Raw genomic sequence first — 18826 nt, 5'->3', positions numbered from 1 at the left:
ATCTTCTCCGTGTGTCGACACAAAACTCGAGCCTACTCCTCCGGTGTCCGCGTCAGACACCACCTGCGTTCATGCCGTCGAGTATGCGCCACAATTGATGCGGCCCTGCTAGAGCAAAATGTCATTACGTGGGCCGATCCCAAAGATAGTGCAATGCCGGGCCATCCTGCAGCAGAGGTGAAGCAGGCATTAACTCTTTCAGACACCACTTTATCCTGCTGATTGAAAACTTGCTTTCACCACATTTTTTGCATCTTCAGAATCATAGAAAGTGTATAGCTGCAGAAAATATTAAGAATTGTCAACTGTTTATTGAGCTTTGTCAAGTTTACAGAATGTGGACTCCATGCGAAAACTTGCTACAGGAACATAAATATGAGAACATGAACTGTTTCGTGTTTTCAAAAGCTTGAAAAGCACTTATCCAGCCACTTAAAACTTATGCCTGGTGCATGACATTGTGAGAAACAATGAAAGAAGTCAAATCACTACATAACTAGAAGAAGTCAAATCACTACAGGCACGGAGTAAAAAGACCCAACCGTCTACCTTGCCACCGATTTTGCTAAAACATTCTGCACATTATTCAAAACTGCAACACAATTCCAATGATAAGTGTTTCAAGATGTATGCAACACATTTTAAATATCATTAATTTCATCGGTGCTTTTGCTGTTGATGCACTATCTTGCTGTACACAATTGTGTACACAGCGTCTGAAAGTGTTAAGCACTCCCTACATGTGGGCCAATCCCAAAGATAGTGCAATGCAGGGCCAACCAACAGCAAAGGTGATGCAGGCGTTAAGCACTTGCCATAAGTGGGCCTATCCCAAAAATAGTGCAATACGTGGCCGACCCACGGTGGAGGTAAAGCAGGTGTTAAGCAATCTCCATACATGGGCCGATCCTGAAAGTAATGCAATGCTGGTTCAACCCCCGGCGGAGGTAAAGTAGGTGGCATTTAGCACTCCCCATACGTGGACCGATCCTGAAGATGATGCGATACAGGGCCAACCTATCTGTTTCACAGCGTGTATTGCTATCAGAAGCGTAGCGAATGCTTTCAATAAGTGATAACCAAAATGAGACGCCATCACCTGCTGCAGACTGCGATCGTATACATTTTCCGTCTGCTAGACCCCATGTGAACAAGAAAAGGATTGAGGCGCACGCAATCAAGAACACTATATAGCCGCACATCTCTCGTGAAAACAACGGCACGCACAGTTTCTTGTTTCGATACCAGCAAATCTTCGGCCCAGTCGTTGCACGCTACATTCACAACTATCACTGCCAAACCTGTTGCAATAAGAATCTTCACCTATCCGTTTTACAGCGCGTGGTGCATAGTGTGTTGCGCCATTGATAGCATACTGCACGCTTTTAGTAGGCGATAACCCAAACGCGCCACCGTTCCCTGCTGCAGGCAGCGCAATGTGGGCATCCCGTTTTGCGGCAGCAGCATCCAGCATCGCCCACCAGCTTGATTTCATTTCGGTCTCCCATTGCCCTCTTAAAACACCCCACAATATGAAAAGAACAAAATCTGTCTCCAGCCGTCTGAGCACTACCAGCTCGATGCATGTTCGGCGTTTTGTACTGCAACAATCCACACGACGCTTCGGATTACGTAGATGTCAACAACAATTGAGTGTCAAATTTTTTGTTACTTCAGATCGTATGTTTTCTCGATTAGTATGTTTCTTCTCACAGTTCTTTCCAAAACATATAAACGAGGTTCTACTGCACATGAAAATACTTAGAAATCTGCGCACTGGTGTACCAGAGCGAGTGTTTCGGAACAAAATTTTTAGAATGAAACTTCGTCCTTCCTTTTCGTCTGGCAATTGACCCTCTTACTGTTTAAATTGGCATTACAGTTAAAATTTGGGGTCCCTTCAAGAATGCAAACACAAGTTCAGCAAAAAAAATTTTACACTGAAACAACATAAGGACACTGTGCCATCAGCCGTACCTTTAAGGACAACGTGCTCATCCTCAGGCATGTAGTGTGCCAGGTCCCGAGAGTACTGGACAAACACTTGGCCGTACTGCAAGGTGCCAGTCTCATCCATGACACCAAACATGGTGCGGCCATATTCAGGAGGCACCGCAATGCTCGCCTTCTCTCGAAGCTGCTCTACAGAACACAAGAACGGTTGACAACGATCAAGGCCATGCAGACGTAAGCTTGCACTGTGTGTGGACAGCATACTTCCCACAAGTCCACCTGCTGTAGTAGGCACCGGTGGTGCAGACAGTTTAGGATATTAGGCTAATTTTCTGAGCAGAAATAAAAGCAGCAGTTCTGAAGCAGTTTAGGAGAAGCCACACCTGCATTTTGGAGCAGAAAAATTGGCCGTTTTGGAGCACTTTGGGCAGTTTAGCAGCTATGTCAAGCCATTTGGTGCATTTTGTTATTGCTGCACAATCATTAAATGTTGCCCAAAAGCAAAGAAAGACAAGGCCAACAGACAGCAGCCAACAGACAGCAGCCACCAATTAAGCTTGTCTCTCCATAGACTGCACATCATGCAGTCTATAAAGGAACTTATGTTTGGGTAGGTAAGAAACTTTTGCAAACAACTACATAAAAATTTGTAGGCTAGCAAGAACAAATCTTAGACCAGGCCGGCAAAAAACTACAACTGCGCTATAATAATTTGCACCATCAGGCATGTTCCAAATAGCCGATCTGCTTTCATTTGATATGCTTTACTGCAATACACACAATGTGTATCGCGCAAAATAACAATGCTCCCCAATAATAACACTTGAAGCTACAAGATACCAACGCGCATCTATGAATGGCGACAAGAAAAAGATTCCATCGTGTGTGTCACAAAAATTTGCTATTAGATTATATGATACGGGTCGCAAGTCGCCGTGGAAAGCTTGCCACTGATTCAGTTCTGGTTCAATACCCTCGTCACGGTGCCATTCCAAGTGTGTTTCAGATTACATTACTCTAACAGGGTTCGTAGCAGCTACTATGGGGAAAAAACCAGGTTTTCAGGAAAACAGTAGAACCTCGTTGATATGATGCCATTATGAACGATTTCCCAGAGCGAATGTTTGCGATCGAGAATACAAGAAATGACCCAACGCAGTTATGCTTCTTTTTTTAACTCGGTTCTCGGATACCACTATCTTTTATTTATCATTTCTTTAATTCAATCAGTAAATACAAGTAATTTCCCCTATGCTGTCCTTGGTGTCTTTGTTGGCTTCTCATGAAAGGATCAATAATAATCATGCCCCTCAGTTAACCCCTTTTCCTTTTGTTCAGCTAGTAAAAAGTTTACGGAAATTTGCTGCCCCGAAATGGGTGAGTACAGCATATCGCGATAAACTTACAAACATGTATACCGTATTTACTCTAATCTAACGCGCACTTTTCTTCCGATAAAACGGGTCCAAAAATTGCACGCACGTTAGAATCAAGTACAACCCTAAATCCGTGTTACCATATCGCCATCAGCATTCAAGAAATGGCTGCCTCGTACGCGCTTCTAGCCTAGCTGCCGTAGCTTCCTCCATGAGCATACCTCCGTGTTGTACGTGTAACTAGGCGCTAGTGCAACCTAGTCTACTGCCCGTCTTCCCGTTTTCTGCGTTTATTCAATCAGCATGGAAGTGCCGACTGCAAAGACACACCGAGTCCACCATGATGCTGCATTTAAAAGGAAAGTAAACATGTGTGCAAAGACGAACGGAAACCGGGCCGTATCACGGGCGTTCGGAGTTCCCAAAACTTGCGTGGGGGACTGGCGCAAACAGAAGGAGAATATTTTCGCCAGTAAAGCAACAAGGAAGGGTTTACATGGACCGAAGCAGGGCCGCTTCGCCAAAACAGAAGAGCTGCTCACGGAGTACGTGCAAGAACAGCGAGCGGCACAGCGGCCTGTGAAGACTGATCTGCTCAAAGTACGGGCGATGCAGTTAGCCCTACAGAAAGGGCTAATGCACAGTGACTTCAAAGCGAGCAGCTGCTGGCAATCAGATTTTGTGAAAAGAAAAGGCTTTTCTTTTCGAAGGCGGACTAGGGATATGCCAAAAATTGCCGGAAGAATATGAAAAGAAATTGCACAGTTTTCAGTGGTACGTTTTGAAGTTGCGCCATTGAAATGGCTATCACTTCGGACAGATTGGAAATGTCGATCAGATCTACTTGAACATGCCTGCCACCACAACTGCTGAAATGAAAGGGGAGAAGCAAGTGCTCGATTTGTCTTCCGGCCACGAAGAAACTAGTCCTCGCAATGCTTTATTGCACTGAGGATGGGCTCAAGCTGCCCCCGTATCTTATCTTCAGATGGAAGACGCTCCCGAAAGGAATCGTGGTGTTTCCAAGTGGCGTGATTGTGCACCCAAATGAAAAAGGTTGGATGACCATGGACTTGGTCGCTGACTGGATTGATAACGTTTGGCGAAAGAGACCCGGCGGCAGTTTGGGTCTGCGTGGGATGCTTGTGCTCGATGCTTTCAAGTGCCACCTTGACCAGTGCATCAAGGACAAACTGACTGCATGCAACACCAACCTTGTCGTGATACCCGGCGGCATGACATTGCAGCTCCAGCCGCTCGAGGTTTGTTTGAACAAGCCAGTGAAAGATAGAATTCGGGCGCTCTACACCGAATGGCTTCTAAGTGGCTGCCACGAATTCATGCCGCCAATAAAATGAAGAGGGCCTTATTGCAGGACTTTCCTGGATGGGTGAAAGATTCATGGTGCACGGTCGCATCTGCCATAGTCAACAAGGCCTTTAGAAAGTGCAGGATTTCGAATGCCATGGACGGCGCCGAGGATGAAATACTTTGGTCTGTTAACAGCGATAAGGAAATGTCTGATAGCGACGACGAGTGATATCTATTGCCCCACGCACTCGTACTGGCGCAGTGAAAATCTTGGCAGCAAGGTACGCCGCTTCCATTTGTGTTTTTATTCATCGCAACTCTAATGTAGTGGGAATAAATCTGTTTTTTCCAAATGAGAGAAAATAGTATTTGTATATTAAAGCACGAGGTGCACGGTATTGTACTGTAGCAGCATGAGAGTTACGTAGACGCTCGCGTCTACACGAGGTACAAGCGGCTGGCATGCTCCGACACAGGCTAGCGTTCTGAAAGGGCATTAAAGGGACACTAAAGGTTACTATTAAGTCAACGTGGACTGTTGAAATACCATCCCAGAAACCTCGAAACGCTTGTTTCGTGCCAAGGAGAGACTTATTTTAAGAGAAAATGTGTTCTGAAGCGTCCGCGTACCTCTAGCGCAGTTCAAATCGCCCGCCCTCCGATCGAGGAGAACTGACATCATGGTCTCATAGTGACGTTGCGCCATCGGTGAGTAGAACGGCGTCCGCAGACGGCGCTACGGCTTTTCTGCGCAAAACGCGAACGCGCGGCCAGAAACAGAGCCAAGACAGAGCCGACAGCAGAGCGAAAGCGGGAGTATGGTGGCTAGCGGAAGGAGAAACGAATTACGTCCCACGTTACGTCCCACGGCACACGGAGAGTCCGTTTTCGTTAAACTATAGGCTGCAGCGAGCTCGCAGCGTGGTCGGCGTGGTCTATGAGAAGCGACGAGCCTTTTCGCACTCGCAACAGGGCATAAAAATGTGCGAATCGACGCAAAACTCGGCCTAGAAACGTGCTTCGCCACAGCCAGGGCTCAATACGACCCAAGCTGGCACGACCCAGATGTCGTTTCCCGCACCGCCACCAGGCGCCGCTACTATACCTCACACTCCAGCGCAAGACGCCCATAAGCTGGTACTTCATTCTATGACGCTAACTTCGACGCTCGTCGCAATGGACCCTGACACCGACAGACTGGCTCGCGATGGTGGGCTCAACTTCAGCGATTTGAGCACCGACGAGCGCGACCTGCTTCTGAGGGCTCGCACTGCCGGCGTCGTTGCGTACTACGACGGCTGCCTCGACACCGGCTCTCCGGAGCGGGAAAGCAACGAGGGCTTCCCACGACATCACATGGACGTGGCATTCTCGCTGCTTGTTCCAAATGAAAGTTTCGCGAGCAGAACCCTCACAGCACGACGCAATAACGAAACTACTGAAACTCCAAAGCGTGCGCGGCGCAGAGTCGAGCGAAAACGAAACCTTTCGAACACCCATATTACTGAAGGGTAACGTCAAAATGTTATTTTTTCCTAGAATCGAATAGACGTAGACAAGTAGCATTTTTTCCGGCTTATAATCGAATGAAATGATATTTTTAATACGAGTAGTTGAGTATTAGTAACACAAATTATGAGGAGACCTTTCGTCATCGGGCTAGTACCGGAATGTCGCTGGGGGGTCTCAAATCGTGTCATGCATTTACCTCAATTTCTCGGTTACTAAAGCTCTGTTCGCGATTACATTGACGCCTTAGACGTTCTAGAACATTGCTCTACCACTTTAACTTGAGTTTCTGGTAACCTTTAGTGTCCCTTTAAAAAGAATGCTATGCTAAGAGATCAAGTGTCGATTTTCCCTCTCCTGCGAGAGCCCGAGACATTACTGGTCTACGTGGTCCCTTGTCGCCACAGTTTGGTGACCCGGACGTGATACTACCATACACTCCTGTGGTAGACATGACTATGGACCAGACCAACACCACGAGAGCTCAAGGCCGGAACCCTTCCGAGGAATGCGGTGAGCCCTCCTGTTTGGCCATCGCTGTCCACCTCCCACGGTACTGGGACCAGCATCCTTCGGCGTGGTTTCTTCAGGCCGAGTCGCAATTTCAAGTTGCTGGTATCCACTCTCAAGCCTCAAAGTTTCATTATGCCATTGCAGTGCTCTCGCCCGGCGCCACTGACAAAATAGCAGATTTTTTGAACTCCCCCTACAGCCGCCTAAGATGATCTCAAGGCAGCCCTGCTACAGCGCACAGCAGCTCCACAGCATTCTCGCATCCAACAGCTTCTGTCTGCTGAAGAACTCAGCGACCGACGCCCTAGTCAACTTCTTCGCCAAGTGAGCCAGCTCCTCGGAAACAACGAGAGATCCATCGATGACGCGCTGTTGCACAAATTGTTTTTGCAACGACTCCCGGCTAACGTGCAGAGGTCCTGGTGACAGCCTCCACCATGGACCTTACCGGACTTGCCGCTATGGTCAACAAAGTCATGGAAGCAGCCACCCCAACCATCGCTGCCACGGCACCGTCTCCAGGTGACAACACAAGCGGCCTGCAAACCCTTCCCTCAACAGTGCAATCTTCGCTCGACTCTTTGTGTGAGCGCCTGGAACACATCATCTGTGTAGCGGTACATCACCGTAACGTCATCTCGTCACCCACGCAGCCGTAGTTCCACCAAATCAAGACGCGCGGGCACCCGCAATGAAACATCAACTACAACGTCTGGCGTTTGCTACTACCACCGCCGTTTTGGAAGCGACGCTCGTCACTGTTGGCATCCCTGCGGTTGGCAGGGAAACAGGCCAGCCAACCTCTAACGGCGACGAATGGTCGGGCCCAACACACAAGTCGCCTTTTCTACGTGGCGGACAGAATTACGGGACAACGGTTCTTAGTCGACACAGGAGCTGACGTCACCATTCTCCCCGCCCACCACTCCGACCGAAAAGCGACACCTGTGTCATTTTTGCAAGCTGTCAACGGCACCAGGATTCCAGTTTTCTCGTCACGCTCAGTCATGCTAAACCTTGGCCTTCGACAAGATTTTCCTGGTTGCAGACGTCCGTCGTGCAGTCATTGGAGCAGACTTCTTACACAACTACGGACTCCTTGTCGACATCCAACGACACCATCTCATAGACACCGTGACCCAGCTATCTGTTCTCGACGTCCCATCACCAGACACATCGCCAGTCATGCCTATTTCTGCCATGTTGGACGAACCTTTTGCCGCACTCCTACGCGAGTTTTCGACTTTGACGCACCTGCCAGACTGGACGCAACCGGTGCAACATGATGTGTGCCATCACATCGTCACCTCCGCCCCACCGGTCTATTTCCGGCTCCGGCGTTTGTCCCTGGAGAAACTCAAGCTCGCTCGCGCAGAATTCTAACACATGCTGCAACTTGGCATCATCTGCCCTTCCTCCAGTAATTGGGCATCACTACTTCACATGGTGCATAAGAAGACGGGAGACTGGCGCCCATGCGGTGATTACCGAGCACTAAGCAATGTTACAGTCCCTGATCGCTACCCTCTACCGAACATTCAGGATTTCACGGTAGCATTGCACGGTGCGACGATCTTTTCAAAGATCGATCTCGTTCGCACCTATCATCAACTACCAGTCGCTGAAGAAGACATTCCCAAGAGTGCCATCACTACACCCTTCAGACTTTTTGAATTTCTCCGCATGCCTTTCGGTTTACGGAACGCGGGCCAATCCTTTCAGCGTCTCAACGATTCCGTCACCTGATTCCGTCACTTTTTTTTTTTTTGGTCATGGAAAACAAGTGTGCATCACAATCAAGGTTATAATTTTTTTTTTAATTTTTTGGTCACGGAAAATGGGTACGTCTTACAATCGAGGGCGCGCTAGAATGAAGTAAATACGGTAATCGTATTTCATTATGCCAACTAAGTTAAAACAAGGTGCATGTTATACCAATTTTATTTTTTTCTTTGAAGGTTGGGAAAAGTAGGGGGTGCGACTGGCACAGCAGAAAATTTGTTAGCAGCGAGGCAGGCTGTACTTACGGAGACACCGCTGGTGCAAGGTCCAGAGCAGGGAACGGAAGAAGGGCTCAGCGTGCAGATCCAGCCCTGCCTTCGCAAGGTCCTTGTAGGGCAGCCGCAGCGCGCACTCTGCATGCAGCAGGTTTGCAGCTGCAGAGTCCTCAAAGAGGCTGTCCATGTAGGGGGACAGACAGTCCTGCTGCATCCTGAGGAAGACAGAGTCCTCGATGCTGCGAACATTACCACGCGTCTTCTTCTGGCTCAGTATAGTGATCATGGGGCGGTTGAGCTTCACGGAACCTGCAAGACAACCAGTATGCCTGGAATTATCTAGTGCAACCTCGTCACAATGAACCCGCTTGTTGTGAACTAGCAGTTATAGCGAATAGAATACGGGTATAGTGAAAAAATAAATTTATTTACTAGATCCGGAAAAGGTTACTTGTCTCTATACTACAGTGAAACCTCGTTAAGCCGTAGTTGGCCGGAGCTCAGAAAAAGTACGTACTAAACGGTAGTACTGTTTAACCGAATAGCATGAGATCACCCACTTACCTGTCGAAAACGGAACTCAGAGAGAGTGCATCATATGAAAGGGGAAAAAAACATGCAGTATTTATTCCCTTCGCGCGACAAAAGTGTTATTTTCGTTTAATGCCGCGGCGGCCTAGCACGACAATGACAGCGGCCTCAAACTTACTGAAGCTGCGTGCCAGCTTTTCAGCCAGCCCCCTCTTCTCGGCAAACACTCGCATGGCAGATTCCTCGTTGGCGTTACATATTCTCCATGCACGTGTGCAGTAGTGCTGCAGAAGTCCCGGGGGCACCTTTTTCATTGCCGGATGCCGGAGTTTAAAATACTGAAATTTTCATTTGGAATAGAATTACGTTATCGCGCCCCTGTTCTCGTTGCAACAATTGCATTCACGAGGCTGACGTAACGCGCAGCTTGTGCAACTGACGGGCTTGAATCGCCCGTGCTGTCGCTTTCCGTGTCGTCCTCATCACTGTCGCTAGTTGACACTTTGGCAACAACACAGGCAACGATGGCGAAAAATCTAACCTCTTAGCCGACATGTCTTCGCGGTCGCAGCAGCGCTGCCGAGCAACTTCTTAACATTCCAAATGCCACACACCGTAGTCAGCAGTAGATCCCCGTCATGTGACAGCACTGCCTTCTTTGTGTCACGTTCGATAGCATGAACTATTTCTAACTTTTCTTTTATGCTGTGCACCCGAAGTCTTTTTTTTTATCTGAGCTTCGGCATGATGCGAGTCCTTGTTTACACGACACCACAATGCCCTCTGGCACGACGCCGAAACGATGTTGATGTTGACGTGGCTTCATGCACAAACGCACAGGGCGCTTGGAGGCCGTTCTGATCTCTGGGGCTTATTGTTCTGCCGGCCGCCCGATGGAGACAATGCACCATCGTGTTTGCACGACGAAAAGTGGAAACACTACATACATGCAGGGTGTCTACTAAGTTGACATTTCCAAATTCCCTGAGTTTTCCAAGTTGTCCCTGAGTGCCCTTGCGAAATTCCCTTAGTGATGCAGAACTATGTTTTATGTCAAGACAGGCTGAAACGATATCGCCAGATGCTGTCATCTCTAGTAAGCATATGAAAAAATTTTTTATCAAAATGACTTAATCCAATTTAAGTATGAAGGAGCAGCATTTATGTTATTCAAAAAGAGAATAGAATGGTTAGTCAAATGCACAACAAATAAAATGTCTTTAAAAAAAACTGCAGATCAATTCGGACAATCTCAAATACAAATAAAAAGGAGATGCATACTGAATCAAATATTTTTTAATATGAGCTATTTCTATCAACTGATAGCAAGCTCAGTGGTATGAAGCCCAAACTTTGTCACAACTGATATTCTCTCTCAACGGCTCGTAAGTCAACCTCAACTGTCCTGACATACTTTCAGCCCACGCACGACACCTCAGTGTTGTGTTTCACTGCTTTAAAGAGTTTATTTTGGTTTGGATGAGGGACACGTGCATCTCGGCATCAGCCAACACTGTTTTTTGAGCTCAGCTCCTTCAAAACGGTGGCAGCACGCTTCCTTTCTGTTCTTGTTCTCCTTCCACCCCTCGCTCGCCCCACGGACCATTTGAAGCATCTTCTTGCTCAGTTGCACAGTCCACGTCCAATTTTTCGAACCCCCTAGGGGGCGCAAGAATGTCCTAAAAATTGGCCAGTTGGAAAAAATAAATGCATGTCATTTACTGCCCTTAAGGAGTCAAACCGCCACAGGCACATTCGAAAGCACTCTGAAGGCCTGTCGGTACATGCATTAGGCATATCAGTGCTCGTACTGTGACAGGAAATACCGGGTTCACGTGTGTATAATCAAGGAATACATAATGTGTCCCTTGGCAACAGCCCCTTCCCACGCTTATTATGCTTCACTGCAATACGTTTGCGTATGCTTCACCAAGTAACATTTTAGTACAGAGATGAAGCTGGCTTTCGGGAACCGGCATTATGCAATGTATTGTGCTTTCCAAACTTCTAAGCCAATCGCGAGGACCACAAAGGCGGAGTCCATGCCATTGCTGACAGCAGCGAATTCTTTCAATAAAGAGCACAGCACCCAATTGCAAGAAGCTTCGTAGTGAACATGGAAGCAGCTAGGCCTAGCGTTGCCACAGTAGTGGCTATGGCTGCCAGCGGATCTGCGTGCGAATGTGCCAGATAGAGGCAGCGAGGTAATCAAAATGGCCGTGGTAGTGGATTTGATTATTGCTGTTTCGGACATGCGGTCACGGCAAAACGTTCTGAAAATTGGACGGCGAAGGGTTCGTGCGTCCGAAATTTCAGACGTTCAATACACTGACTCTATGGGGTGGTCTAATACACTGACTCTATGGGTGGTGCCGCGAAGCCATACAAATTATCAGGAATCCGGAAAGTCGGTCGTTGACTGTACACTGGCAACTCTTCCAGCCGACGACACGGCGTCAAAGACGATTCATTACGATTCCTGTCTGTTACTCGAACTAGCATTACTGCGACTTTTGACCCTTTCAATAAAATTACAGCTAATTTTCCCTCGTAGAGACACAAATTCCCCAAGTTTTCCCTGATTTTTTATAGACTACTCAATATTCCTGAGAATTCCCAGTTCTCCCGGTTGGTAGCTACCCTTACGTGTTAACCGATACGTACACAATAAGCTGGTACAGTTTATGCGGATACAAAACACATTATGTTCAATGGCTGCTGAGTCGGGGATTTGAGTTCACTACGTTTAAAACGAAACTACTGTTTAAGCGGGTAAAGTTTAACGAGGTTTTCCTGTACCGTATTTACTTGAATCTAGGCGGATAGTTTTTTTTTTTTTTTCAAATAATCATATACCAAACTCTAGGGTCGGCTTAAATTCGAGGATTTTAAAAAACGTGCCTGTTTGTAATTAAAAATTATACATATGGTGCATAGCTAGCCCCATCTAGAAAAGTCAGTATCGCAGCCGTTATTAGCCGCACCAGTAGCTAACTGAAGCACACGAGCGACGTCACTATTTTGACCTGTATCATATCAGCGTGCTGTGTGGCTCATAGCGTGGCATTCCTGTAATGGCACCAAACAGGCGATGCCACTATAGTGCCGCTTTCAAACAAAAAGTTGGGCTAGCCACAGAGCCATCGTGAAACGTTCAAGCCAGGTGGGGCTTTGGCATCGATGAGAAAAACGTCCGTCATTGGAGGGGTAACGGGGGACCCTTTTTGCGTGTGCGCCAATGAGGAGATGACAGCAATAAGGAAAATAAGCGTGCAATAACAGTGAGGAGCTGTTCACCAAGATCGCGCCGCGTTTCGATGCATGCGAGCCGTTCCACACTGTCCACATGCATGAGCACGCCGACGCGAGCTAGCGTGTCCTGAAGCGTGCGTGTGGTCTGGATAGCGGCGATAAGGCAGAGTGAGCTCGGCACGTTCATAGTAAATAAATACTGTTTTCATTTGGCCTACATTCAAGGTAAGCTTTTATTTTTATTTTTTCTGGCTTCGGACATTCGGGAGTCGGCCTAGAATCGGGGCCGGCGTAGATTCAAGTAAATACGGTACTCCCACACTTCTATCCATACAATGATGTCTGATTAGCAGAAAATAGTCTTACGCGGCCTGCTGGTCTTGAGAATAAAGAGGTCCTCGCTGTCAGATGGGTGCTTGTACATGCTCTCCCTGAAGATGATACACTCTCCTTCCAGCGTTGGGTCTTCGACCAGCATTCCTTTGCAACCACCGTATCGAATCTGAATGGCGCTTGGTTGGCCTTCTTGTGGAAGGGCTTTGTGGACCTGCATTTTAACTTTCCATAAGCATGTATGCAACACAGCAAGCAACATTTATCAAATGGTCAAAGTTCTTCATAATTCATTTGCATCCGACACGCAAATATGATAAAGCTGATATTCGTTACAAGTCTGGACGTGTTCTACGCTGGCACTTTCCAATTCCAAGCTTTTTCCAGATTTTCCCTGATATTTAAACCATCCTACCAGTCTCGCATAACCAGCAAAAGACCATTATTTGCAGATTGCACACATTCATGTGAAAACTGCTTCCTTCTGGCATACCACTAGCTTTGTCACAGCCACTTGAACACCCACTTCCTTATGTCAAAGCAACCATGACGAGAGTTGGCAATTTTCCCCAGTAATTCCTGTTTTCTCTAATTCTTCCAGAACTTCCCTCAATATTCCAGGTCTTTCCTGATCATAGACATCCTGTTAAATTGCACATGCTGCTATCCACAAAAACAAAAAATTGTGATGGGGGTCGGCAGCTCGCCATGCCAGCACGTATCCCATGAATAATGCTAATTTACAAATATGTTTCCCATTATTAACACACTGGTCACACAGAATTGGCACACCGGCTTCTGCTGCAGGCCAGCCACACCAAAGCCACTGTCCAGTAGGCAAATGCACATCTAGAATGTGTCGTTTCAGGTTCTTGCCAAATATAGTTAACTTTTATTCGCTCGACCCTGATGGGACCAACAAAATTGATTGAATTGAACAAGATGCAGAAAAACTAGCAGGACACTTAAGCTTAACATTTAAAGGGATACTAAAGCGAAACAATAAATCAGTTTAGACTAATGAAGCATTGTTTGAGAACCCTGCAGGCAGTCATTTCAAAAGAATAGTTTGATTATTAGATGAGAAAATGAATGTCCAAGTATCAGTATTTGAATTTCGCGTCGGAACCCCAGCGCCGGTACGTCAGCGTGACGACAGGGATTCCAAAGTATGTTTTCGCATTTGGGCCGCGTTGGATGAATAAAGGTTCCTGAAACTTGCCATGTTTAATATTTGGTTCCTTTAGAACACAATGTAATCAATCTGTACCACTATATATAATGAGTAGGCCCTAGAAGATGCCATCAAAATCCAAGACGTCACAGCCCCCAGGTGCAGGAACTTAAGTAGGCGTCGCCACCCGTATTTCGTTCCTGCGCTTCTTCTGGCTTACCAAACGTCTTATTGTTGTAGAATGGTAATTTACTGATGCAGAAGAAATCATTCTTTACTTTAGTGTCCCTTTAAGAGTGGAACGCGATAGCATTCAAAGATCCCTGACTGCTTCTCTCACTTCCCAGCAACTACAGCTTATGCAACAGTAATGTTTACCGGGAAATGCTGGCAGCGAACGCTATGCACGAAGGCAAGCTTTCTGGTAGAAATGTGGCCTCTTGCATGGGCCAAACCCGCAGGCAGTGCACAGACATGCCGAAAAAAGTTGCATCAGTTTCAGGTGTCAGTTATTGTTTAGAACTTTTATATTTAAATCTGAGAAAACTTAACATAAATGGCATGAGCTGTCAGTGTTTTGTTGCATGAAATTTGTTTGTGGGCTGTCATTCTTAAAATTACGAGGAATAACTCTGTCAAAGAATAACTTTAGTGATAGAACTGTGCGGAAATATAAATATATAACTATAGCTATATAACTATATATATTGCATGTCATACAGCAAGGCGTGGCATATACATATACCAAATTATATACAAAAATTTTCACTTATGAACTTCACCAACGCCGACACCGGATTTTCTGCAACACGGGGCCCTCAACACTATCACATTAAAATGCCAATACACTCCGCTGATTCTATTCACACAATCTGCCCTATTTTAGCACATCCCTGAATCAAATTCACACCCACTTTCTATGTGTTCGAAGTAGAAAACTAAACATCACATTACAGCTACTAAACAAAGTAGCAATCTAATGCACACCCAATCTCTTAGCAAGAAAAATCTAGATATGACATAAAAACTCCAAAATGAAAGTGTAACTACAATGCACACCCAATCTAAAATTGGAAAGAGTCTAATATGTGTTACACATTGGCGGCCTGTTTCCTAAAGTCAACTTCGTCACAGGCTATTTTTAAAGTCAGCTTTGCCACAATAATATGCACGCGGCAAAGCATACGAACGCCACAAAAGGGGCTTTGGTTTCTCGAAGGCAATTTTGGCCAAATTTCTGGGGGGAAAAAGGCATTCATTAGAATTGGGTAAATACCATAATCAGACAATGTGAGCCATGGTTATTGCTTGAAAATCATCCTAGTGCAGGCCGAAAATAGCGTTTTTTAATGGGAGATGACGTGTTCAACACATTCGTTTCCTCTAAGCTACACCAAGACAGATGCTGCCACTAAAGGGGCTGCTACTGGGGTCACCAGACGGGTCAGGCACGTGCATTCTGATTAAATATAAGTTCTAATTACCCGGCGAAAGCAAATTTTAGGATCGAATTCATGGAAGTTTGGGCCCATAGAAATTCATAGATGTCAGCCGAGACTTTCATTTGAGATTGAATTAACTGCAAAACTGAAATAATCAGAGTCAAATTAATGAAAGGCTATTGTATTTGACTTTTTTTTTTCTGCAAGAATACGTACCTTGAACTGCCAAGCGAACAAATGTATGCTTTGCAATAACCAATATTCTGTCAGATCTCACATTTTTAGTTTCGCTACAGCAATAAGATACTCATTGAAATTAAGCTTGCCGAACTACCTTTTAGATTTACCTTATCATAGTGCTACGGAACAGTATTTGCGATCACGAAGAGGCGAGCAGTGTGAAGACGACGACGACGATTAGAGGCTAGTGCGGGCTGTTGCTTCTTGGCCAAGCGTGGCGTATCTTCTTGTAAATATACTTGTATATATCTTTTCTTCTGCGTCTTCCTACGTAACAATATCTGATAATTTGTTGTATCTGTGTTTGCTATACCCAGGTTCATCTGTTCACTCAAGCGACCGGGCTGTAGCAGTGACATGGTTCTTTATGTAGAAAATTGAGCTCTTGCCAGAGTGATCAATCACAAGTATCTCCGAGAATCTCACAACTAGAGACAATGTCAAAGTGACAAATATCAAGGTGGTGTTGCTACCTGTCTATTTTTCACGCCTTTTCCGATTTGCCAAGCCTATTCTCTCAGTATTGCAGAAAGGCAATTTACCAATGCAGCTCAAATTATCTCTCTTTAGTGCCCTTTTAGTCCACACACGCATGCCCGCGGGCAGACTCACCCTGGTGAGAAGAGCCGTAGAAATGCGCCCGACACCATCCGAGAAGACGTAGTGCAGATTCTTTCGCGGCCCTTTAAGTTCGATATCCGGCACAACTTTGGTGCACTCACGGAGGACGTGGATCCTGCCCAGCGACTGGGAGAACGCTAGCCCCAACCGTGCCATGTACTTGGAAGGCAATCGTAGATGGGACAGGTCACCCAGCGCACTCCTCACGTCGTCTGCTGAACGGCCTTTCGAATCAACCGAGTAGAACCATGCACCATGGCTGCGCAGCTGACTCGTGGATGATGCCAAGAACATGTACCTGCAATTAATTTCTTTTGAAGTGATGGAGTTTTTCACGAATGAGAACACACAACTCTTTTCTTTTATTAGAAAGTTAGCCATGCCAATGCATGAAGTTATGTACAGTTAAGCCTCGATATAACGAAGTCGGTAAAATAGGCAATTTGCTTCATTATATCTCAATTTTGTTGTATTTAAATGCGACCTTTTATGCAAACAAGTAGTCACTGATCGATTTTTCTTACACAGAAAGGGGCCGCAGAATTTTCTGCGTTATTGGGCAAACGAAAAAACCAAATATGAATGTGAATAGAATTCCTTTTGGTGACATTGGGGAGTTGGCGACGAATGACAGTTTCATGCCCCGTCAAAGATGTCTTCACATCGGTGGTACGAATTAAGCGAAGCCAGGCACGTCTTTGCCTGCAATCCACCCGAATGGCTGATAGTGTTGCCCGCACTGGGATGACGCTATCATGAAAAGCACTGGCAGCAAAGAGCAAATGCTTCATCTGCCTCTTGCTCCAACAGTTCACCGAAACTCAAGATGACAAGACCTCCAATACTAAACGCGCGGGAAGACAGCTTACTGCATACACTCAAATCCAGGCCGGCCCCGATTATAAGCCAGCCCCCTAAAGTCCGAAGCAAGAAAAAAAACTTACCTCGAATGTAGGTCGGACAAAAAAAGGGACAGCAGCGTTCACAAAATGTAAACCGCATTTATTGAGCGCGAGCATGCAGAGTCTGATAAACGGCATCCTCATTGCGGTGCACGTAAAAAGCATCTCCCGTTGGCCCCTCCAAGCTCGAGTATTTGACAACGCCTATGCGGCTAGCACAACTTCCGTTTGAAAGCAGCACTATAGTGGCATCGACTGTTTGATTTCAGTATGATAACACCACGCTGCACACCGATACGACACAGGCACACAGGTCAAAAGGGCAACGTTGCTCACATACTTCAGTTGGCTACTGGTGCGGCTAGTAGCGGCTGTGATACTGACGTGTTTAGATGGTGCTAGCTATGTACGATATTTATCAATTTAAATTAAAAACAGGTGTGTTCTTAAAATCCTCGAATCTGAGCCAACCCTAGAGTTTGGTATATGATTATGTGAAAAAAAGAAAAACTATCTGCCTAGATTCGAAATAATACCCAACATGATGCCACGCTGTCTTGGCATGCCCGCTTTGCACACACGGCAGAATACCTCTAAAGCAGGGTGTGTGGCTGCATACGCACTCAGCCGCACTTTCAGCCAAAATGCACACCAGAAATCGAGACGCACACCAACTTCAACTTGCCATGCCCAATAACCTCCATAAATAATCAGCACTTCTGTTTACTGTATGCTCTGCTTGCTTGTTGTCGGTGAAACTATTTCCCGAGTACATCCTATGGAGTATCCGAGCCCACTGCTCCACCTCAAGCAGACCAGTTTTAGAGCTACAGTTTCGATGCCTTCCTAACCCCCCCCCCCCCTTTCCAGCACTCTAAACAAGTGTAATCAATAGTGAAAGGCATGTCTACTTGCCTAGACCCAGCATGCATTTCCATGCTTGGCAAGTCATGCGAGTCTCTTGTATCCCCAATCGAGTTATCAGTCATGACACTGCTTTCATTGATGGCATGAGATATAGGTACTTCCTATTCAAGAACCATAGGCCTTACCCACAGATTTAACAGCCAACCAGAATAAAACCTTTAATGCTGAATCTTTGATGAACGAAGGAATTAAATCGACCTGCAAGTTCTTGAATGTATGAAGCCTTAAGGGCCAATTCAAGGAAATAAACAGTTCGAAGTTAAAGTCATGCTGTCTTCACTTTTCTTGTGGTTTCTTCACTGTCGTGCTTTGTCAGCTTCTACATTTGTTTTAATGCCATCTCTTTAAAGAACCAGCAACAGAGCTATACTGAAAAAAAAGTAGTGCAGATCTGATGAAACGGGCAAAGCCGACTGGACAGGCACGCTATTGCAAGTTGAACATATTTTGTCGACATTATTCTGAATGCTCAAGGATCTACCTAAAATCAATGCAGCAAAGGATTGCAAACTTATACCCCAGTCACACGGGCACTTTCAAAGTCCTTTGAACCAAAGATCCTTTGCGCACTGAGAATGCGCACTGTCACACAGACACAGCAAAGGAGCCCTGCTGGAAGGGAGCTTTGAGTCAAAGGAGTATGCGTTCGTCCTTTGAAACCTCAAGGGAATACTCTCGAGCCTAGAGGGCACCCGACAGCAGAAAAAAAATCTCTAAAAATATGGAACTTCAATTTTTACCTCTT

General features: G+C 46.1%; 1 protein-coding gene across 2 annotated transcripts in view; it reads right to left on the bottom strand.

Annotated features, from left to right (window-relative positions):
- Positions 1-18826, bottom strand: part of LOC142560467 (uncharacterized) — a 60400-nt gene that overhangs the window by 15256 nt on the left and 26318 nt on the right. For both annotated transcript variants that reach the window (XM_075672600.1, XM_075672601.1), the window contains 4 exons: positions 16244-16550; positions 12809-12989; positions 8690-8968; positions 1978-2142 (listed from right to left, as the gene is read on the bottom strand). In XM_075672600.1, coding sequence (XP_075528715.1) covers positions 1978-2142; positions 8690-8968; positions 12809-12989; positions 16244-16550 — 932 coding nt within the window. The remainder of the gene's footprint in view (positions 1-1977; positions 2143-8689; positions 8969-12808; positions 12990-16243; positions 16551-18826) is intronic.

The sequence above is a fragment of the Dermacentor variabilis genome, chromosome 10, assembly GCF_050947875.1.
Source record: "Dermacentor variabilis isolate Ectoservices chromosome 10, ASM5094787v1, whole genome shotgun sequence".
NCBI lineage: Eukaryota > Metazoa > Arthropoda > Arachnida > Ixodida > Ixodidae > Dermacentor > Dermacentor variabilis.
This window is presented reverse-complemented; position numbering and strand designations above follow the sequence as displayed.